At 52.1% G+C, this 22,744-nt stretch overlaps 1 protein-coding gene across 1 annotated transcript in view; it reads left to right on the top strand.

Moving 5' to 3' along the window:
• The window catches only part of RAPH1 (Ras association (RalGDS/AF-6) and pleckstrin homology domains 1), a 90,178-nt gene extending 68,455 nt beyond the window's left edge, over positions 1-21,723 (top strand). The window contains 11 exon segments of the mRNA XM_077319212.1: positions 58-135; positions 682-841; positions 2,749-2,870; positions 4,257-4,322; positions 6,053-6,196; positions 8,246-8,356; positions 9,207-9,305; positions 12,850-12,970; positions 14,270-14,409; positions 15,847-15,987; positions 15,989-21,723. Coding sequence (XP_077175327.1) covers positions 58-135; positions 682-841; positions 2,749-2,870; positions 4,257-4,322; positions 6,053-6,196; positions 8,246-8,356; positions 9,207-9,305; positions 12,850-12,970; positions 14,270-14,409; positions 15,847-15,987; positions 15,989-17,842 — 3,036 coding nt within the window. The 3' untranslated portion in view covers positions 17,843-21,723.
• The last annotated feature ends 1,021 nt before the right edge of the window (positions 21,724-22,744 follow it).

Here is a 22,744-nt window from a genome sequence, read left to right as displayed (position 1 = left end):
TCCGGGGTTAATCCTCAGCCCCGTGCTTGTTTGACCAGGTGTTCTTCTGCCCCACAGGAAGAACAAGCTGCTAAACTAAAGGCTGAGAAGATCAGGGTAGCCTTAGAGAAGATTAAAGAAGCACAAGTGAAAAAGGTAAGTGGCAGTTTCATTTGTATGTCATTCCGGAGTTTAGACTCGATGCCCGTTTGTGTTGCTGCTGTGCCTCCTCCTCCTCCTCCTTCCCAGCATGCAGACCACCTGTTGGCCTTGAGGTATTCTCAGAGTGCGTGCAAAGTGTACTCTGCGGTCAAAATGGACATTTAAATAGCTCATTCTAATTCCGTCCTTGAGGTGCGATGGGGCAGATATGAAATGACTGCACGCTGCAAGATGGGAGCAAGGGCAAGAGTTTCAGCAGAAAGGTGGCAGCAAACCCTCCATCTAGGTTCCTCCGGATGATCTTAAGCTGCCTCCCTGGCAAGCCCTGACACCCGTGGACTCCCAGAGCCACCAAATACGGAGTCAGACCCTCGGCCCGTCTTGCTCAGTGCTGCCCACTCAGACTGCAGCTCTTCAGGGTCTCAGGCAGAGGTCTTCCGTGCCTCCTGCGGCCAGATCCTCTCCCTGGGGGTGCTGGGGCTGGAACCTGAGGCAGAGCCAAGGCCCTTCTCCGTAACGCGCCACTCTTTCTCCGTGCAGCTGGTGATCCGTGTCCACATGTCCGATGACAGCTCCAAGACGATGATGGTCGACGAGAGGCAGACCGTGAGACAAGTGCTGGACAACCTGATGGACAAATCTCACTGCGGTTTCAGCCTAGACTGGTCTTTGGTGGAAACCATCTCGGAATTACAAATGGGTCAGTAAAGCAAGATGGCGGAATAATCTTTTTCCTGGCTTCTTCGCCCGCCCCACCCCACCCCATCCCTGCACCCCACTAAATGTGTGAAATCCTCGTGGGGGAATCCTTGGCCATTTAGTCAACATTCATAATCTCCTTTGAAATCGCCTTGTTCTCATTTTCCCAACATGTCAATGAAATGCATTTGGTAACTTTGAGGAATACAAGGCTTGTGGGGGGAATTGGACATTGTGTGAGCTTCAATTTTCATCTTGAGAACTCATTCAGTTCTTTTAATGTGACAGTTGTATATGAGCAAGAAGAAATTAGGGCAAAGTGAGGCTAAGAAAAAGCCCTAACATTGTTGGGGGGGGGGGGGTGTTCCGCAGTGCTCGATATTTTTAATTCCACATCTAAAGATACTCAAAACCAAGCTCATCTTAGCTTGCTGTCTAGTTGACAAGATGTTACCTGCCCAAATTGAGACAATCCAGATAGGCTTTTGTTCTGGGGGCTCTCCATATTTGCTGTAGTATATCGGAGTAATTTTGGAATAAACTAGATTTGAGGAGGTGTTTGTGTGACACATGTGTCACTCGTGCATTTTTACAGTGATTTCGTTTGTTCAAAATACTAATTTTTTATCTCTTTATTTTAAAAAGATGGTAAAAACCTTTTTTGTGCATGTAATAAGCGCAATTGGGGTGGGCCACAGAGATGGCATGGAGGGTTGTGTGCTCAGGCGCAGTTCAGTCGCTTCAGTCATCACCGAACTGGCTGAGCCGTGCCGGAGCACACAACCCTCGGTGGCAGTTTTAGGAAAGGGGTCCGTCCGCCTGGGAAGGCTTGAAGCTGACAAAGCAGAGTTTTGCACACACATTGGAATCAGTTCAATCAGAACACGCTGCACAGATAAAGGGTTGCCAGCCCCCAGTGGTTGGAGATCTCCAGATTGCAGAGGTCAATTTCCCCAACAAAAATGGCTGCTTTGGGAGGTGGAGCCTGGCATTATGACCCGTGGAAGGTTCCTTTCCTTCCCAAACTCTGCCGCCAAAATCCCCAGGAGCTTCCCAGTCCTGAGCTGGCAACCCTAAACAACTCTGTGGTGCCTGACACCAGGACACCTTGGTCTGCCAAGATCAGCAGGGCCTACCATGAGCGACGGCTGCTCTCTCCTCTCTCTGGTGGAGATCTTTCGTAACACCTCCTGCCTGGTTTTGAATGTCGCACCAGCCTTCCATGATCATGTCCGGGGTATCCTTGACGCGAGAACACCCTGGGTGTGATCCCGGATGGGGCTTTTGAATACATTTCATTGGGAACCACGTTTGCCCTTGTGAGTATTCAGAAGGGCAGATTTGTTTCCGATCTCTTTCTGCAAAGATACATTCGAAGTGGTGAAGCGTCTTCTCTTTATGGGTTTTGTTCCCCTCTTGATAATGAAGCAATAGGCTGGAGTCCCGCCTGTCATAGACTCTTCTTTCATTTAAAAAAAAAAGAACAAGTCAGCCTGAAGCCAGTGATGCAGAGAGAGAGAGAGAGAGAGAGTCATGCTCAGAATGCCTTTCAGTGCTAAACAACCCTGTCTTTGTTCCCCAAAGTCAATTAAAAGGTTGTCTGTGCGTGTGCAGACCCATCTCTGTAGAGTGAGGCTTTAGGGATCACAGTTAGCCGCAGTTAGTTTACATTCTGGGCCTCCTAGGCCATGAGAAAGGCCCATTCATCGTCTGCTTGTGCACTGTCAGAATCAGAAGATGTAAAATATATTTGCCCTGTTTGTTAGTGCTTCTGGGGAGTGCGCCATGAACTCTGTTGTCGCCTCTATCCAGATGCCTTGTAATTCCCCACGACGACGCAAGGGCGGCCTGCGAAACTGGGGGGCTTGTTCAGGGTCCCTGTTATAGGCATTCTGTTTCATTGTGCAGAGAGAATCTTCGAAGATCATGAAAACCTGGTCGAGAATCTCCTCAACTGGACAAGGGACAGTCAAAACAAGCTTATGTTTGTAGAACGCATAGAAAAATATGCACTTTTCAAAAATCCCCAGGTGAGTCTGACATGGCAGAGCTGTTTATGTGGAGATGCTCTTCAGGACATTCCCCATCATCCCTTTTTTCTCATCCTGAATGCATTGAAAGCAATACTGGGGGGGGGGGGGAGAGAGAGAGATTGGGCAGAAGCAGCCACTGATCTGGCAGAGATCAAGAGAGCTGAGCAGGTGGCTGGAACGGGGGGGGGGGCTTGGGGGTCCTCCGAGTGTGCGTGTTGCCTGCTCTCAGTGGAGCATCCTCTTTTCATCTTTGGGGGGGGGGGTGCGAGAGGCAGCAGGGAGGAATGAGGCGGCCAGACAGCTCTCAATGCCCTGGGTCCTTCTGGGGTATCTCATGTAGCTAAACACGTGGAAATATTATTGGCTTGGGGGGGGGGGTAATCTAGTCGATAATATGTGGCAGCATCCTCCCAAGTCAACAGATCAGTTCTGCGGTGTCCAGAGTTGTGAGAGACCTAACTGGTGTGTATTCCAGTAAAAGCGTGTCCTTCTGACGGAGGATGGCCACAGTTGAGCCCTGGCATCGTAGCTGCTGGTCGTAAACGGCCCATCGTTGGTATGCAGATAGGGAGGAAGTTTTTACTGGGTAGCGTCCAGCCATATGGAGAAGTGGGTTTTTTTCCTCATCGGCACACAACCAGAATCGACAGCTGTATTAAGAATTATCCTCTTCCATTGGTCCAGTGGGACAGACAGATTAGAGTGGCAGCTTCTAATCTGGAGAGCCAGGCTTGATTCCCTGCTCCTCCACCTGCAGCCAGCTGGGTAACCTTGGGCTAGTCACAGCCCTGAGAGTGCTGTTCACACCGAGTAAATCTGTCACTCAGACTCACCTCCCTCACAGGGAGAGGAAGGCGCTTACTTTGAGACTCCTTTGAGTAGAAAAAAATGGTGTATAAAAACCAACTCTCTTCTTCAGCATGCTTAGGCAGACTGGCCGTGGGATAAATGTTAATTTCGCCATCCTGAGAATTGGACTCCTGGGAGGAGATCCTGCATCACTTCCCCTTTTAGTCTTGCAGGACCAAGGAGAAGGCCTGTCATGTTGCAAGGAAGTCTCAGGGGTGGTTTTAAAATGCCTTTGAGGGGAGTCTTTAGGACTTAAGGAGAGTCGTTCTGATTATTCTCTGTTGGTATGTTACGTTTGTTTTTCATTCTTGCACAAAGCTTACCTACCTTGCCCTTTATGATCAGGGATGGATTAGGCACTATTTAAAGGGAAAAGTCAAATATTACCTAGTTGAGAAAGATCAAGGAAAGATCCAAATAATTTTTTCATTAGCCCAACTGTGTTGTCAGTGTGTACAGATCAAGTAGGAAGGTGACTTGGCTTCATTTCCAAATGCAGATGTTTCACTTTAAGTCTCCATGTGTTTCTTATAGAACTATCTTCTGGGGAAAAGAGAGACTTCTGAAATGGCGGATAGGAACAAGGAAGTACTGCTGGAGGTGAGAATTCCCAGAGCAAGGGCACGAGGCGCCATTTCACTTAGGTGGCCCCCTGGTCCACTTTCTGGGGGCCCCTTGTCACCTCAGATTCACTCCCTCAAAGGGAGGAAAACAGGCAATTAATGTGACGTGCCAACATCACCCAGAAGTGATGTCAGCAGGTTGGGGTCTTTGGGAGGGGATGGGGGCAGAACTCTGTGGTTACAAGCTAATTCTACCATAGAGTTTTTGCCTCCAGTAGATGTCAGCACACTGCATTCATTTTTGGCGCTCCTCCATACTCCCGGAATGTGCCTCCTACCCCCTGCCAGCAGCTCCGGGGGACCTGGCAACCCTAATTTCACTACTTCTGTCATTCACCTAGAAGGGTGGACAGGCCATGTGGAAACAGGTGGGGCTCAACAAGCATAAAATGGGAGAAGAAGAAATGATAGAGCAGAAATGCATGCAAAGGACTCCGGAGACTCAAATGTAGGGATTAGGAACTTGAAGGGAATGCAAGAAATCTCGGTAAATATGTACGAATAATTGAGACTATGGCGGCTGGAAAGCTTACGGGCCCCTCTCCTCTCCTCTCCTCTCCGCCCTTTGGCTCCCTGCCCATCACCAAATGTGGTATGAGGCAGAAGGACGGTGGGGGAATAGAGAAGCTGAACTTGTTCTTAAACTGTTTTAATGATGTTTTCTATTTTACTGTGTAAAACGCCCTGAGCCCACTTGAAGAGAGGGGCAATATAGAAATCCAATGACAAACAACTCAATGTTCATGGAGGGCAGTGAGTCATAGGAGACGGTGGCAGAAGCCTTTACAAAGTGATGGAAGGTGGCAGTCAGTCCCAGAGGCAAAGTGAGCTGGAGTGGGTCAGGCTAGCTGCTCAAGAGGCTGATTAGGATCGAGGGCCACACAGGCCTGGGAAGGAGGGAGGATAAAGCCAGCAGGTGCTGAAGGCTGCATTTGGCCTTAGGACCTCCTCCACGCACTGCCTCAGGGGTGCCTTCTGCGGTGTAAAGCAGCAGATCCGCTGCCTCGGAGGGTGGTGGAGTCTCCTTCATTGGAGGTTTTTAGGAGGAGGATGGATAAACGCCTAGCAAGAGTGGGGGATTTTTAAGTGCCCAAGAAGGTGGGGGGCTCGAGCGGATGGCCCTTGGTGGTCTCTTCCAGCTCTGTGAAAATCAAAGAAGGAATAGCGCCAAGGAGGCCTGCCCAGTTGTTTCCAGAAAGGGTATTGTGGGGTGTGTCTGCCTTTCCTGGGGAATTGAAGCAAAACAGCACTAGGGAACTGGGCAGAATGGGCAAGACAGGAAGGGGGACTGAAAAGGAGATAAAACTGCTGGGTTTAAGCACATACTGAGCCAACAAAATGATTTTCTAGTGGGCTTCCCGAAAACAACCACATCACATTGCCAAAGCTTTTGCACGTCGACATCTGAAGATGGTCTCAATTGGGGAATATTCTGAGGCACGGTTTGGGTAGCCAGGAGCCTGCCAGGGCGGGAAGATTCCCTCCTCTGTTCCTGTGGCATTGCAGTGGGGCCTTTGGACCAGGGCCCACACGATTGCATCCGTCGGGGCCTGAACTCAGAACGTGGCTCTGTCCAGCGGGGCTTCCCTCCAGGGCAGGGTTCATTGGCAAGCCTGAGGGTTCTGGGTCCCAAAATGCCGCCTGCATGTTTAGAAGAAATCTTCTTGTGATACGGCTTCAGATCTGCTCTGACGGCTTCTATTCTAGGAGTGCTTCTGTGGAAGCTCGGTAACCGTTCCAGAAATTGAGGGAGTGCTCTGGCTGAAAGATGATGGCAAGAAGTCTTGGAAGAAGCGATACTTCCTTTTGCGAGCCTCTGGAATCTACTACGTTCCAAAAGGGAAAGCAAAGGTGAGATCCCTCCTGCCAAGGAGATTAGATCTGTTTGCATTCAACTCTTTTGGGGGTAATTTTGGATCCTGCTGGTTTCCCTGGACAGAAGGAGGGTATTTTCACCGGAACCTGCCACCAGATGCCCTGTCACGGAGCCAGCACCCCTCCCATGTTTGTTTCTGGGGTACCCCTGTCCCCCCAGAGTAGCATTTTGGGGGCCATGTCAGACTGTAGTAGGGGAGGAGGTCACACTGTGCCGACCAAAATCCCTCCCATCAGCTCAGAATGTTGGTTGGCCCCGAACTGTTTTCTTTTCTGAAGAATTAGTGCCGCTGGCTCCATTAAGATTAGTTGCTAGGAAAAGCCAGTAGCACCTGCAGCCTCCAAGCAGGAGCAAGGGGAGGGCCTGAGCAAAGCAAGACAATTAGGAAAAAGGGGGAGTTGCTTCTTAATTTCAGTTCTTTGTAATGTCTGAAGGTGGTAATGGTCAGATCCCCAGGAAGCAGATGGATTTCCTCCAGGCTGGTTTCTGGGGGGAAGGGGGATCACTTCTGCATGAAATGGGGGTCACTGTGGGTGGGCAGGTAGTTGTGAGTCCCTGCATTGTGCAGGGGGTTGGACTAGATGACCCTGGAGGTCCCTTCCAAATCTATGATTCTATTCTATGAAATAGCCATTGATAGCAAAATATTTCTGTACCCTTTAATCTTTCTCCTACCATGGGGAATTTATACAAAGTAGCACCTCTCTAGATTCTTGGTCAATTTGCACCCTCTAGGTCAGCTGGGCCGGAGCTACAGCCTGGGGTGTTATCTATATGCGGATGGCACCAAGCTCTATGTCCTCATGGGTGGCCATCAAGACACGCACACACACACACACGCACCCCAGATACATTTGCCAGATGTTTGGAAGCCATTGCTGGGTGGATAGAGCAGAGCCGCCTGAAACTCAGCCCCTCCACGACGGAGCGTCTGTGGCTGGGCAGGACAGGAAGCACACCTGTCCACCTTTGCATCTCACCCATGGCTAAAAATGTGGGGGTGATCTTGGATGCCTCCCTGTCGATGGAGGCCCAGGTCACAGAAGTAGCATGCACGGCGTTTTCCCATCTGCACCAGGCGAGGCTAGTAGTGCCCTACCTGTCCTCAGACTGTCTGGCCACAGTGATCCATGGGACGGTCACCTCTAGATTGGGCTTCTGTAACTCCCTCTTGTGGCGCAGAGTGGTAAGGCAGCAGAAATGTAGTCTTAAAGCTCTGCCCATGAGGCTGGGAGTTCGATCCCAGCAGCTGGCTCAAGGTTGACTCAGCCTTCCATCCTTCCGAGGTCGGTAAAATGAGTACCCAGCTTGCTGGGGGGTAAACGGTAATGACTGGGGAAGGCACTGGCAAACCACCCCGTATTGAGTCTGCCATGAAAACGCTGGAGGGCGTCACCCCAAGGGTCAGACATGACTCGGTGCTTGCACAGGGGATACCTTTACCTTTAACTCCCTCTACGCAGGCCTGCCCTTGTCCTTGATCCAGAAACTCCAGCTGAGCCACCCTCAGGCTACTCTACATCATCATGTGGACCTCCTGGTGGTTGTCTGTAGAGGGGAGAAGGGAATTTTGCTATCCTAATGTTTTATTGAACTGTTGGTTTTAGGGGAGAGGGTTTTATATTGGGGGTATGACTTTTTTTGTAACCTGCCTTGAGGTTCAGAGTAAGGCGGGCTATTAATTGAATAATTAATAATCATAAGAATATTGCAGCCAATTTTTTCATTGTCCTTGTGAAAAACCTTTCCTGCCTGCTTAAAATCCCTGACGCTTGGTTCCTGTCCAGGAGCCAGGAGTTCTCCGTATGGGCAGATGGCTTTGAGTTTTGAGCCCACCGTGTGTATCTAGCAGCCAAACTGGTCCTACTTGCCCTTCCGGGTTTGTTTCTGGAACTGTGGCCTCCTTTTTGATATTTACTTCAGTCTGAAAGGTGCTGGGAATTTTGGAGTTAAGATAGCCCAGTTTTAGGGCAAAATGTTTGGGGTGTTTGTTTTAATCACGGGAATACGCATTTGGGTTCCAGGTCTCCCGGGATCTCGTCTGCTTTCTTCAGCTTGACCACGTGAATGTTTACTACGGGCAAGACTATCGGAACAAGTATAAAGCCCCAACGGACTACTGCCTTGTGCTGAAGGTAACGGATGCTAAGAGCTGTAGCTCGTAAGGGGGCTGCGGGAAAGAAATCCCCAGATGGATGGGGAGGGGGTGGCTGCAGCACATGGCCCGCTCCTGCCTTTAGCAGCCCGTCCCCCCAGCTGAGCGGAAGAATATGCCAATATGGATTGTGATTGGTCCTTTGCAGAGTTACTTCAGCCTACTGTGGCCCTTAGGCTGCAGCAGCCTTTCTCCACTGGGGTTTCTTGACGGCCCTGGAAGGGTTTCCCAAGTGGGTGGGAGCTAATTAATTTTTAGTATATTTTTAAAATTTGTGACACATTTATTGGGTGATGTGATCATATATGGTCATGTCAACCCCCTCCCCCTCCCAAAATGGCCAAAGAGGGGCTCTAGGGAGTGGGGAGGCAAGGGGAGGGGCCCCGGTTGAGGGTGCTCACAGCTCTGCTTCCCAACCCTCTTCTGCACGATCAAACCACTTTTGGGGTTTCTCAAAGCCGGAAGAATATTTCAGGTTCTCTCAATGGTTAAAAAGTGGAGAAAGGCTGGGCTGGAGCAACTCACCCTGGGACAGCGCTGGCAGTCACCTTTGGAGTGTTTGTGGACGAAGCGTCACGTTCCAGAGTGTTTTTGTGGCCGTCTTTCCTTGGGCCATGGAGTGCTTGAACCTAAAAATGAGCTGGTGTTGTGGAGTGCAAGTAATCGTTCTGAATGGGATTCAGCTGCATTCCTGAGCAGGCTCTTATTTTCTCACTGTGTATCCACGGATTCCACATGTGTGCCTTCACAGAAGACCACGCGGTGAACAAGAGTTGCAGGTACGTGCTGCGTTGTTTACTTATGGTTCACACTGAGGATTTCTCTTCCAGCATCCCCAGATCCAGAAGAAATCCCAATACATTAAGTATCTGTGCTGTGATGATGTCAGGACACTGCATCAGTGGGTGAATGGGATCCGTATCGCTAAGGTAGGTATTTCTTCTTCATTGTGCACAAGATGTCATGGCTGGGCATTTCCCCTTCCCACGACAGCACCGTTCCTTGTTTGGCCTGCTGTAGGATGCAGGGATAGCCAAGGCCTTCCGCTCTGTTTGCAAAAGGGGCAACAGCTAAGTTCAAGAGATCACTTGGGCAGTTGACTCTTGGAAGAAGAAGAAAGGGCCTGATTCAAAATTCTTATTTACGTTTGTCCCCCGGGAAATGTGGAGGATAAACATCTGGGGAACACCAGCAGAATAATGGTCCGGATCCATGCCAGGACACGTACTACGTTCTGCCTTCATTTTTAACCCTTGGGAAACAGGGATGTGCCCACAAGCACCCTGCCTTCCCTTGAGAGCCAGCTTGGTGTGTTGGTTATGATGCTGGGCAGGCAGGGGCGTAATGCAGCTGCAGGGGAAGAGATCCCCAAATAGACGGGCTGGGGGTGGCTGTGTGGGTGTGCTGGGCAGTTGCCCGGTGGCCCCATGCGCAAAGGAGCCCCATGCTAATCTGTGTATATTTTGATATCGTGTAATATGGGGATGGGCAAGCTGTTTATATAAGATGTGAAAACGATTTACCGATTGAGTACCATTTATATGTTGACATTTTTTTTATCAAGTTCAAGGCTCATTTTATATTGTCCAAAGGTTTGTGCTGATTAATCTTTGCTGTACAGCATGACTTTTAATTTTGTTGGAAGTACCGATAAACAGAAGTTTAATTTTATTGATAGTTTATATTTTTATTCCTGGGAGGTAGGCAATGCTCCACGGCACTGCTTTGCCCAGAGGCCCCTAATGCTGAGAAGATGGCCCTTGGTTACGAGTGGCCACCTCGAACTGGAGAACTGAGTTGGATTCCCCACTCCTCCTCCACATGCTGGGTGATCTGGGGCCAATCACAGTTCCCTCAGGGCTCTCTCAGCCCCACCTCCCTCCCAGGGTGTCTGTTGTGGGGGGAGGAAAGGGAAGGCAACTGTCAGCCTCTTTGAGACACTTTCGGGTAGTACAAAAGACCCAGCTCTTCTTCTAACGTTTTGCTGTAGAGGATCCCCGTCAGAAACTTAACTCTGGTTGAGTGGAAGGTGCCATCCAGTTGCAGCTAACTTAGGGTGACCCCATAGAACAGGGGTAGTCAAACTGTGGCCCTCCAGATGTCCATGGACTACAATTCCCATGAATTGGGATGTCTCCCTCCCCTTCAAGGCTAGAGTGAAGCTGCTTTAAAGCCCCCTTTTGCCAAGTCACAGCAAGACGCGCACCAGCATTTGTGCATGATGAGTGACTAAGTTTCTAGCCCTGTGAGGAGTGGGGCGGGAGGAAGGCATGGGGAGAGAGTCTGGCGCATCGTGTCTTAATGCTTGGTGGAGGTGACAAGGACAGCTGTGTTCCCACTCAGAAAGCTATAGGGTGGCAATTTTCTAACCCTCGGTAGTGGGGGGGGGGGTGTCAGTGCGCTTCCAGTGGCTTCAGAGGCAAGGAAGGTTGCTTCTGAAATCATTCCATTGCAGCCCAGGATAAAAGTGACCAGTGCAGGCTGCTATTATGAGACAAAATAACCAGATTGTCCCCGGAGGGATTTTTCTCTTGTTCCAGTGAAGATCACCCGGTTTCCACACAGAAGCCTTTGGGAATGCATCCATGCAGCAGCTGGGAAACCCCAGTCGGGTCCAGATCAGCCCTAGATCCTTAGAATCACAGAATCATAGAGTTGGAAGGGACCTCGTGGGTCATCTAGTCCAACCCCCTGCAGTAGGCAGGACACTTACCACCCGATCGCTCCTCCACTGTCACCTGCCACCCCCTTGAACCTTCCCAGAATCAGCCTCTCCGTCAGATGGCTATTCGGCCTCAGTTTAAGAATTTCCAAAGAAGGAGAACCCACCACCTCCCGAGGAAGCCTGTTCCACTGAGGAACCACTCTGACTGTCAGGAACTTCTTCCGGATGTTTAGACAGAATTTCTTTTGAATTAATTTCATCCCATTTGTTCTAGTCTGTCCCTCTGGGGCAAGAGAGAACAACTCTGCTCCATCCTCCATATGTTTTATGTACTGTTGTTGTTCTATGTAAACCGCCCTGAGCCCCCAGGGAGGGCGGTATATAAATATAAAAAAAATAAATAAAAATAAATCTGGCACCCTTTTAAATACTTGAAGAACTTAAAAGTCAAAATACTTGAAGACTTGAAAGTCAAACATAACCTGAATTGGTTACCATGGCAGTTACGCTCCTTTTCCTCTAAGTGGTAGAGCCGTCCTACTGCTCAGATGCATTCCTTTTGCACGCTACATCCTGCACTGTGGAGGTTGTTTCCAGTCAACAGGATGTCTCTCTGTCTGCAGGCCTGTTAGGAGACTAGGGCAGAATACTGATTTCAAGGATGGGTTCCCACAAGCACCTACAGCGCCCCAAATGCTGCTCCTCTGCTTGAAGGAGGGACTGGGGCCCCGTGGCAGCCCCTCTTTTGCACACAGAACGGGCCAGGTCGGCTCTCCAGGATTTCCTGCTCCAAAAGCCTGCGTGGGAATTGCGTGAAGGATCTCTGGCTGAGGCCACTGGCAGCTGCCGGTCAAAAGGGGCCCCACTGGTTTGATGCCACATAAGGCAGCTTATTGCTGCTTCTTCAGATGCTGCGTTATCCGTTTCTTAGTACGTTGATTCCTTTATTTTATTGTCCGCGTCTGCCCTGATCCTGCTGTTCGGTTTTTCTGATTGATTTTTCAGCCACAGCCTGTGAGGACTGCCGAAAGGCACTATATTTTGGGAACTAGCAGTCAATGAGTTAGACCAGGGATTCCCAACCAGCGGTCCACGGGCCCCCAAGCGGCCTGGGGAATTCCAGAGGGGCTCCGTGGTCCTTCTCCCTCCTGCCTTCACGGACTCGGCCGCTTCCATTTCTCCCCCCCCCCCTTTGACTATGAGTGAGTTCTCTTCTGGTTTCTGGGGGCGTGGCAGGGAGGCGTGGCCAGCTGACATCACTTCCGGGGCTCCTCGAAGCCTGGAAAACTATTTCAGGGGCTCCTCCATGGTCCAAAGTAGGGTTGTGCGCTTTGGTGCAGTTTGGTTGCCTCGGAGATCACCAAAGCCCGAGGCGGCCAGCGGTGGGGGAGGCGGCAGTGCTGCTGCCACCCCTCCTCCTGGCGATGCTGGCCTCGTATGCGCCGCTTCAGGCATCGCCAAAGTGGCCAAAATGTGCCAAAGTACATATAAGCCAAGATTGGGAAAGGCTGCGTTAGACAAATAATTGTTGAGACCTAAAAAAGCTGGCCACAAGGGACCAATGATGGCCTTAATGCACTTTCCCCACATTTTGCCAGGTAGTTTGATACTGTTCCCTAAGACAAGCAGCCATCTCTAATGTCCACTGCCTAAAACACCATGAAGCCTCTCCTGACAGTGGCCTTCCAGTCCAGGTTTTGTCAAAAGCAAACCTGCTTCTCTTTAAAAGGGACTTGAATTGTGCAACCGGTAAAGTCAAACTCAAAGAAGTGTTAACCCCCCCTCCCCCCCCCCGTCCTGTTTTTCAGTATGGGAAACAATTATATGTGAACTATCAAGAGGCACTGAAAAGGACGGAATCGGCCTATGATTGGACCTCTCTGTCCAGCTCTAGTATTAAGTCCGGATCCAGCTCTTCGAGTTTACCAGGTGAGTCCTCAGAAGCAGTGAAAGAGGAACAAAGTGCATTGTGTACAAGGCCTTGTGAGTTTAAAAATTACAACGTGGTTTGCTTGTAGGGCCAGCAGTTGACTGTGAAATAACAAGTCCAGCCTCTCCAGGTTTTTGTGCTTCCTCTGCCTACCCAAATGTAATGACCACACCTTTGTCTTCCCATTGTGGGAACAATATTCTGATAATTTCCCATACAAATCAGCACAGTGCATTCGACTGCAGATCCTCAGACCACATGTTTAAAAAGAGCTTAGACATGAATATATCCACGGGGATTGAACTGCATCTATAGGGAGGAAACAACAGAGCAGGCGTGGCCAGACGGTGGCTCTCCAGATGTCTGTGGACTACAATTCCCATCAGCTGGCAAGGGCTCATGATAGTGGTAGCCCACAGACATCTAGAGCAGTGGTCCCCAACCTTTTTGAGGCTGGGGACCGGCAGGACAACTGCCCGCCCGTGCATGCCACGCATGTGCGGCCGCGCATTGCGCATGCATGGCCGAAATTGCGCATGTGCAACACTTTCTCACATGCGCGATTTCGGCCGCGCATGCGCAATGCGCGGGCCTGATTCCCTCTCCCCCCCTCCCGCAGTAAGAAGCTTCCCGGGCCACAAGCTTGCGGCCTGGGAAGTTTCTTACTGCGGGGGGGGCAGGGAGAGGGAGCCGCGGCCCGGCACCGGGCCGCGGCCCGCGGGTTGGGGACCACTGATCTAGAGAGCCACCATCTGGCCACCCTGCGATAGAGGACGATGCATGATGTGCAATCCCATTAATAAGTAGCTTGACTATAATAAAATTAAAGTAAAAATCTAAAACGACACAGAAAAAGTACCTGATAGGCTGGAGCCTGGCATTATCTCCTACTCTCTAGGCATGAAACATCTGTGGTATTTTCTTCAATATGAAAAAGTCATCCACCAACAGCAGTTCATAAAGCAAGCAACTTCTTTGCCTCTTTCTTTGGTTGTTTCTTAACCCTCAGTTCTGCACCTTTAGCAGAAATTGTCCGATTGCATTAACGGGGTAAAACTAGATCGATCCTTATGCAGGCGACATATCGCTAGTCGTTTTGAATCCCCAAAACTCTGTTTTTTAGGTAGTAATGCAGACATTTTGAATGGTGATTTCTTGGTGAGCGCATATAGTTAGTTGCAGGGAGGTTTTCAAGAGCGGGACGGGGGAACTTAGTGCATGCAGAGTTTGTCTCTTCCATGTCTCGCATGCACCTTTGTCAACATGTCTGAGCCGTTTCCCTACATGCCTTTGAACAGAGTCTCAGTCTAATCATTCCAACCAGTCCGACAGTGGGCTTTCAGACACCCCCGTGGGGCACGTCCGCTCCCAGAGTATCGTCAGCTCCATCTTCTCGGAGGCCTGGAAGCGGGGCACGCAGCTGGAGGAGTCCGGCAAGGTCAGCGTGAGTAGCCACGGCCAGTCCCAGCCCTGGGACCCCATGCTTCTCGGGACTGGCTCTGCTTCAAGGGCCCAGTCCTCAGGCAAATTCATATCGAACTGCAGTTCAGTCGCAAATAGGAACTAGCGTAGCCTCCGTTTGCGGTGACGGTTGCTTCCTATCGGCTCTGGCTTGCCTTTTCGGATCTCTCCCGTGTGTTTTTATGCTGTTTTTGTTTTGTTTTTTCCCTGTCGCCTCACAGTCTCGTGTTGCAAAAACCAACCCAGGAAGGCTCAGAGCTCCACTGCGGTGGTGACTTAAGCAGGGGTGGAGTGCAGGTCAGGGGCCTTGTTTGAATTATTAACCCGGGGGAATGACAGCCGAATCATGCAGACTAACATTTGCTCCCCCCCCCCCCTAAAGAGGTCTAATCGTCTTTAAATACACATGATTATCCCCCAAGTGCTGGAGCCATTCTTCAGTGCCCTACTCAGATCAACTGAGAGCCAGCTTGGTGCAGTGGTTAGGAGTGTGGACTTCTAATCTGGTGAGCCGGGTTCAATTCTGCGCTCCCCCACATGCAGCCAGCTGGGTCAGGGCAATGATCTCAGGGCTCCCTCAGCCTCACCCACCCCACAGGGTGTCTGTTGTGGGGAGAGGAAAGGGAAGGCGAATGGAGGCCGCTTTGAGCCTCCTTCAGGTACAGAAAAGTGGCATCTAAGAACCAGCTCTCCTTCTTCTTTTTCTTCTTCTTCCTTGGGACAGCACCACTCCTTTCTGAGCTTCCAGCTTTTACTCATAGACGTATTTGCACTGGAATCCACAATTTGAAATCAGTACAAAGTTTGATGGGGGGCTGAAGGACTCTCATAGGGCAGGAGTGACCAAAGTGTGGCTCTCCGGATGCGCATGGTGCTGGCAGGGGCTCAGGGGAATTGTAGTCCATAGAGCCACACTTCCCCCCCCCCCGACATAGGGGGGGGCATTGTTCATGTTGTGCTCTGTGATTCCTTTTAACAGAATGCGTCTGAGTCACTGATCCACTGTGCTTGGATTCCTTTGCTTGCTCTTCCGCTTGGCCTTTCCTCGTAATAACCCCTGCGTGGCTCGACTGCTCTATCCGTCCCTCTGCTCACGATGGGCGTTTTCGGTGGCCGGCAGCTCTGCTTTGGGTCCTTAAGTGTTGCTCCAGGGGGGAGGCCTCGTTCTTCAAAAAGCAGTCAGGCTGCCCAATAAATCGGTTCCAAGCTCCGTAATAGAGCTGAGATTGAGGGAACCCCTGAATATCTTCGTTGTGTTTCCCTATTCTGCGGGATCAAGTTTGTTTTTAAATTTTCATGAATAAATGATAGCTATTTTGTCTTCATGATGCCCGGGAGGTCAAGTGCTCTGTCGTCTCTGCCAGAAACACATAAATACGCTTTCGCCCTCTCCCTCCCCTGCTTTTTCTTCTAGGCCAGAATGGACTCGATAAGCAGACCCTTTTCTTCACTGGCCACTCCATTGTCACCACAAACGAAAACAGGGGCTCCATATACAGTAGCCTCACAACCGTCACCCCCCCTCCCCCCTCCCCCGCCGCCCCCTCCCCCGCCGCCCCCCGCCCCCGCCCCCTCCTCCCCCCCCTCTGCCCAGCCAATCGGTGCCGTCCGGAGGGGGCTCAGCCACGGTCTTTGTGAAGTACAGCACCATCACCCGGCTTCAGAACGCCTCTCAGCATGGGGGGCTGCTCTTCAAGCCACCCCTCATGGCCCAGCAGCCCCCGCTGCTCCCACCCCCAGGAAAGCCTCTGAACCCACTGCCGCCCAACGGCGTGGTCCCTCCCCCCCCGCCCCCCCCGCCTCCCCCCACCCCGGGCTCGGCCATGGCACAGCTCATGAAGCCGGTGACCTCCACACCGTCGGTGCCGCAGTTCACCCCTCCGCCCCCTCCGCCCCCCCCTCTGAAAATCCACCAGGTTCATCAGGCTGCCCCTCAGCTGGCCCCACCTGCTCCTGCCGCTGCTTCACCCCCCCCTCCACCCCCAGTGCCCGCCCCTCCACCCCCCCAAGCCCCGCCTAAGCCAGCCATGACTCTGCCGACACAAAACAGTCTAAAAGCCACCTCGCCTGTGGTGGTGCACCCCATACCACCTGCGCCCGCTCCGGTTGCTTGTGCCATGAAGAAGCAGCCAAGCTTCACCACCCCACATATCCCCCTAGCTCCTGCCCCCATAGGCCCTGCTCCCCCACCCACATTACCCAAGCAGCAGAGCTACTCCAGCAAGCTGACTCCTTCCCCCCAGTCCCCCATGCCGTCGGTTGTGAAGCAAATAGCCAGCCAGTTCCCCCTCCCTCCTCCTCCGCCTCCCCTGCCAGCCTCAGAACCCCAACCTTTGAAGCCTGTTCCTCTTAGTGTGCCCCCCCAGTCCCCTCCAGCGGTGAAAGCTAAGCCAAAATGGCAGCCCACCTCGGCCCCCTCGCCTGACTTCCCTCCTCCTCCCCCTGAGAGCAGCCTCACCTTCCCGCCACCACCGTCCCCATCTCCCGTCCCTTCAGCAGTGTCCCCCACCCCAGAGAAGTCAGGGGGTTCTCCAGGCAAAAAGGCCAATAAGACCTCCAGTCCGGGAGGAAAGAAGCCACCGCCAACTCCTCAGCGCAATTCCAGCATCAAATCTAACAGCTCAGCAGAGTACCACGAATCCAAGAGGCCTTCGGTGGACGCTTTGGTCAGCAAATTTGCACACCCGCCCGAACCGTCGGGGTCCCCTTCCAAGGAGAGTGCCGCTCCTCCCGCCGCCCCTCCGAAGCCTGGAAAGCTCAGCCTGCCTATTGTTCTCCAGCAAGCCGGAATCTCGGCCAAAGCACCGGCCGTAGGAGCCTCCGGGAAGGGGGCCGGGGAGGAGTTTCCTTCCCCCCCATCCGATTCGGACTTCCCTCCACCCCCGCCCGAAATAGAGCTCCCCCTGCCCCCAGTGGAGATCCCCGCTGTGTTTTCAGGGAACGCCTCTCCCAAAGTCGCTGTGGTCAATCCCCAGCCTCAGCCGTGGTCTAAATCCTCGGGGAAGAAAGCCCCTCCTCCGACACGGCCCAAGCGCAACGACAGCACTCGGCTCACGCAGGCAGAACTGGCGGAATCCCAGCTGGGGACCCCCAGCTCCCAAGTGCCCACCTCTCCCAAGTCTGGCCTTAGCGTTCAGCCCAGCTTCCTGGCTGACCTGAACAGGACCCTGCAGCGCAAGTCCATCACGCGACACGGCTCCCTCTCCTCCGCCCGCATCTCCAGGGCTGAGCCAACCGCGACCATGGATGACATGGCTTTGCCCCCGCCGCCCCCAGAACTGCTCACCGACAAGCAGAAGACGAGCCACTTTGGAGGCGCCCACATATCAGGCTATGCAACACTAAGGAGGGGCCCGCCCCCCGCCCCGCCCAAAAGGGATCAGAACACCAAGCTGTCTCGAGACTGGTGATGGGGAGCTCGGACGCGGAGGAGGGGGCTGCTGGCCAAGCGTGCCAGACGACACACACACCACGTGGGCCTGCCCAGCCCTGCCCCGTCGCTGGGGCTGGAAGATTCCCAGGGGCCCTGCAGCCGTCGCTACGGACAAGGAGCGCTCCCCTTCCGCCATCAGCCCTGACGAGTCGTTGTTTGGGACAGTGGGGGGGGGGGTGTCCTACATTCTCCCTCAAAATGGATCGGACCAAAACCTTTGACTAACCTTTCTTTCCTGCAGTTCAGGAAAGCAACTTGTTGTCTGTCCACGTGAGACATGTTGGTGCATGTATTATAAATGTAGGTATATAATATATTGTGAAATATTGCATTGCAATGATAGAGGCGAACCAGAATGTTTTTGTACATCTGTATTTATTGTTTCGGTCAACTGAAAATATACATAACCAGAAATTGGGGTTGCCGTGATGAATCAGTAAAAAGTCTTTCTACCTTTTAAAAAAAATTGAAGACTCTTGAGGAGCACTTTAAATCAGAAAAACTTCTCTTTGCAGTGGGTGACGTGCGCAGTGCGGGCAGCTGGCCATTGTCAATTGATTGAAAGGAAATACAGACGCAACCTACCAAAACATTCTGGTCGGGGGTCCCACCGAGCCCAAGGGCCTGGCGCTGGACGGTGGGGTGGGGTGGGGTGGGGTGAAGTGTCCGCGAGGCAGGCAGGCGCTCTCCTCGACAACTCTCAGAATCCAGCTCCCTCTGAAGACACTGCCGGCTGCGATCACATCCACCCTTTCCCGGGAGTCGGGCCTCTCCAGTCCGCCGGGGCTCCCTTCTGAGCAGAAGTGCAGAGGCTCCGTCTGGGACGCTGCAGTAAGTGGCATTGAACTCGGTGGGCTTCCTTTAGCGGGACACTGGTGCATGTGACGTGTGTGTGCTGTCCCAGATGCTTTGTTTTAGAACATACCGGTCTGTTTTGCATTTAAGTGGAAACAATGCAGTTCCCATTCCTAATCGAACGCACTCTGGACGTGCTGTGCAGAAATTCTGTTAAATTTGTTAGGTATTTGGTGCTAGCGACCGCCGTGGCAACGTACACCCAGTCCACGTTAATCTCTTACTCGTGATTTCATTGTACAGGTGCACATGCAGATACGGCATTCATTTCCGGGGGGGGGGGGGGGGTATTGCTTAAGCATCACTCAGGAGCTGGCTGGAATGGACTCCTGGAAAGAGAGCCGGAAGATTGCTGCAGTGTGAGGGCCAAGCGCTCTGCTTGCAGGCCCAGGTGTGGCAGTGAGGGCGCAAGCTCCCGGTTCTGCCCCGGGCGGCTGCTTAGCTTGGTTGAAGTGCAAAGCGCCCTTGGTGCAAAGCACGTGCGACGGAGGATAGAAACATCTCAGAAATGGCCCTAGGTGAGGAATCCCAAGTTCCAAAGCAAGTACTGAGCCCACAATGCAAGGCAAAGCTGGACAGGCCGGTCATTCTTGGGCCTGCTGAGTCATCCGCTTCGCATCCTGCATGTCGTTTAGCCGCGGTGAGCAACATTTGCTCTTGACTTGAAAAATACCTTTTGTTTTAGAGGGGGCTGTCAGAGCCCTTTAACATCGCCCTCCCCCCTCCCCAGTTACAGTTTGTCTCCATACATTAGGGATTAAATTAATGGAGTTTTCAAAAAATTGGTCTGTCTTGAGATCTCTTTGTGTTACGAAGGAAATGTCTCAACAGAGAGACTAGAAGGACCTAGTTCCCCTTAGGAACAGCTGGGGACGTTTCCCTGTGTGCGGCTGGAAGGGGGGAGGGATCCTAAAGGCTGAACACAAATGAATGTGTCTTCTCTGATCTTTGAATCAGCTTTTGTTTCCCCTCTCCCAAGGTGTCATTTTTTCCAGTTTACTTGAGCAATAAGAATATACCACTGTGTGCATTTTTAAAGCTCTGCTGTTGGAAGGCATTTTTTCGGTCTCTTTCACGGCACTCGGAGTTTGGTTTCTTCTCTTTTTGTGCTTATAAAGTGTCCTTAAAACCATTTGCAGTACTTGGTTCAGGCATCTGACTTGCATCTTAGAGCTGGCGTTTACTGACCGAATGTTGGTGCTTCAGCTGCCACGGCTTTGGTTAGTGAGAGGAGTCCATGTGGCCGCATCTCCTTCATGCTGGTTCTCCTCGCACAGGTTCTTTGGGGGTGGCGGTTTTCCCCAGGTGGGCCAGACAAATGCCAAGACTGACTAACCACCATTTGCTTGTGACTTGTGGGAGTCACTTCTTGGGGACCGAGCCTTTCTCTGCACCGGTGGATGTCGCCGAGTTTGCAGCAGCAGGGTCAGAGAGACAACTCCTGGCTTCCGCTGAGAATCTCCACCCAAAGCAGCACACCCCGGATTTTCCTGGCACGCAGTGCCACTAGCTCACTGCCTATTCAGGTTCTAATTAATCCTGCCCTCTGCCACTGCCACTGCTGTCCATTGGCCTTAATGCAACCCCCGGTGTAACATGTTCTCTGCAAAGAACAAACCAGGGCAGCAGCAGAGTCTGCCTGACTCTGAACAGAATAGATGCTGAACTTTCTGTGCAGTTGTGGCCCTTAGATTCATGTACTTCAGTCGGAAGCCAACATGGCTTGAATTCCAAGTGAAGGCTTGACTTGAGGAGTTCCACAGTAACAGCCGCAGCTCTTCAAACACAAATGTTCACTTTGTTTCTGTTCTTTGGTCCATATTTTAATTAGCATCTTCTAAGTGATGTCGCTTTGGGACGCTTAGTAAAAAAGAATCATTGCTAAAGAACCAAACGTTGAGGCTCAGTGCTGTAACGGTGGGGGGGGGGGTACCCATTGTTAACCAGCCCCCTTGCTTCTGGGATGGGGCGGTCCCTTGGTTCCTACGGAGAGTTGCTTGCCCTGGTCTGTGACCTGCCGAAGGGCATCCTGGCCCACCTCAGCAGGATGGCAAGTGCTGAAGCAGGAATGCTCTGCCCCCAGAGAGTGCCCTGCTGGGCCGTGGAGCCCAGGACCGAGAGCTGGATAAGGCTGCTCCCTCTCCCCCACCGCTTCCTGGGGATAGGCCAAGGAGCACAGAGATTGGGGGGGGACTGCCCCTCCCCTTGAGAGGCAGGGCCTGCACATTTCTGGATGGCCAGTGCTGTTCTGGGTGGGGGCACTCGTGACCCTGGCACAAGCCGAGCACAGCTTTGCCTTGAGTCCACAGTGGGCGGGGGTTGAGGCACCGAGGTTGCCTTTGTCTTGTGCTCTTAGCAACCAAGAGCCAGTTTAGAATGGCCAGTGCTCTGGTCCAGCAGCAGCAGCTTCAGAGAGGCCAGGGAAAACATTCCAGATGCTGAGCAGCCTGACCCTACGGCCTCGGGGGGGGAGGGGGGCTGGCCTGCATGCCCGGCAAGCAGGAAAAGGAGACCGGGAGGGCGGCAGGAGCACGAGATCTGCACTGCACATCCTTTTACCGGTTCGCCATACGTCTCAACTGTGGGAAGGAACCCCGGCTTTGCTTAGAGAGGCATTCGTATCTGAAGGCAAGAGTGGGAGCGCCTAGTGGACATGATCCTGCACATGAAACGCACCAATGTCGCAATGTGGGGGGGGGGGGTTTGTCTGTGCAGCAGATCCGTGTAAGTACATTCATGTTTACTGATTTAAAGAAAAATTGCACATTTCCTCTTTGAGTGGGTCTGCCTCCCTTTGTCCTGCCCCTTGAAAGAAAGCAAAGCTCTCTACAAGTGGTAATTTATGGTCAACAAGAGCTTTGTTATATATAAAATATTCTATAAATATGTATAAATATACTTTTTTAAGCATGGAAGAATCCGACAAATTCATGATGAAAGTACCTAATAGAAATCATTATACTGTGGCATATGCACAAGTCAATAAAGATGTAGTTAAATTTACCTGGTTTTTGTTCTCACCTGAGTGATTTCCCTCTTGCAGAAAACTACCACACACACACACACACACACACACACACACACACACACAGTTGTCTGCCTGATGACAGGCTCCATTCAGCGTGCACATCTGCACTTTGAACACTTCCCCTTCAGAGCCAGCTTGGTGTCGTGGTTAGGAACGCGGACTTCTAATGTGGCCAGCCGGGTTTGATTCCCCGCTCCTCCCCCACATGCAGCCAGCTGGGTGACCTTGGGCTAGTCACAGCACTGATAAAACTGTTCTGACCGGGCAGTGATATCAGGGCTCTCTCAGCCTCACCCACCCCACAGGGTGTCTGTTGTGGGGAGAGGAAAGGGAAGGCGAATGTAAGCCGCTTTGAGCCTCCTTCGGGTAGAGGAAAGCAGCATATAAGAACCAACTCTTCTTCTTCTTCTTCTTCTTCTTCTGTAATCTCAGGGCTCTCTCAGCCTCACCCACCCCCAGGGTGTCTGTTGTGGGGAGAGGAAAGGGAAGGCGACTGTAAGCCGCTTTGGGACTCCTTCAGGGAGAGAAAAGCGGCATCTAAGAACCAGCTCTTCTAAGTAATTAATTCCACCTGCGGTTTCTTGCTTGCCTGCAGGTGAATCCCTCGCTGGGCTCTGACTGCAGGAGGGGCTTCTCAATGCAGCCTAAAACTTTCTGCCCAGGCTGGCAAAGGGATTGTTTCAGGAAGAGGCCTGGGTGTGACAGCCAGGGAAGGCGAGCCCTTCAAAGGTACCCTCTTGGACTAATTCCCATCCCAGGTGAACTGGATGGCTCCCCTTACAGCATCTGCCACTGGGAATGCTAAGAAAACTGGTCACCTCCAGAAGACAACTAGACCAGCCCTTTTGATCTTTCAACCATGAAGGAACCCCTGAAGCAATTTTTCAGGCTTTGAGGATCCCTGGAAGTGATGTCAGCTGGTCCTGCCCCCTTCACCTTCACCACCCTCCCTCCCCAGGAAGTCGGTGTGCAGGCCCCGCCCCCTTCCAGGTGCAG

This window comes from Paroedura picta, chromosome 2 (genome assembly GCF_049243985.1).
Source record: "Paroedura picta isolate Pp20150507F chromosome 2, Ppicta_v3.0, whole genome shotgun sequence".
NCBI classification, from domain to species: Eukaryota; Metazoa; Chordata; class Lepidosauria; order Squamata; family Gekkonidae; genus Paroedura; species Paroedura picta.
This window is presented reverse-complemented; position numbering and strand designations above follow the sequence as displayed.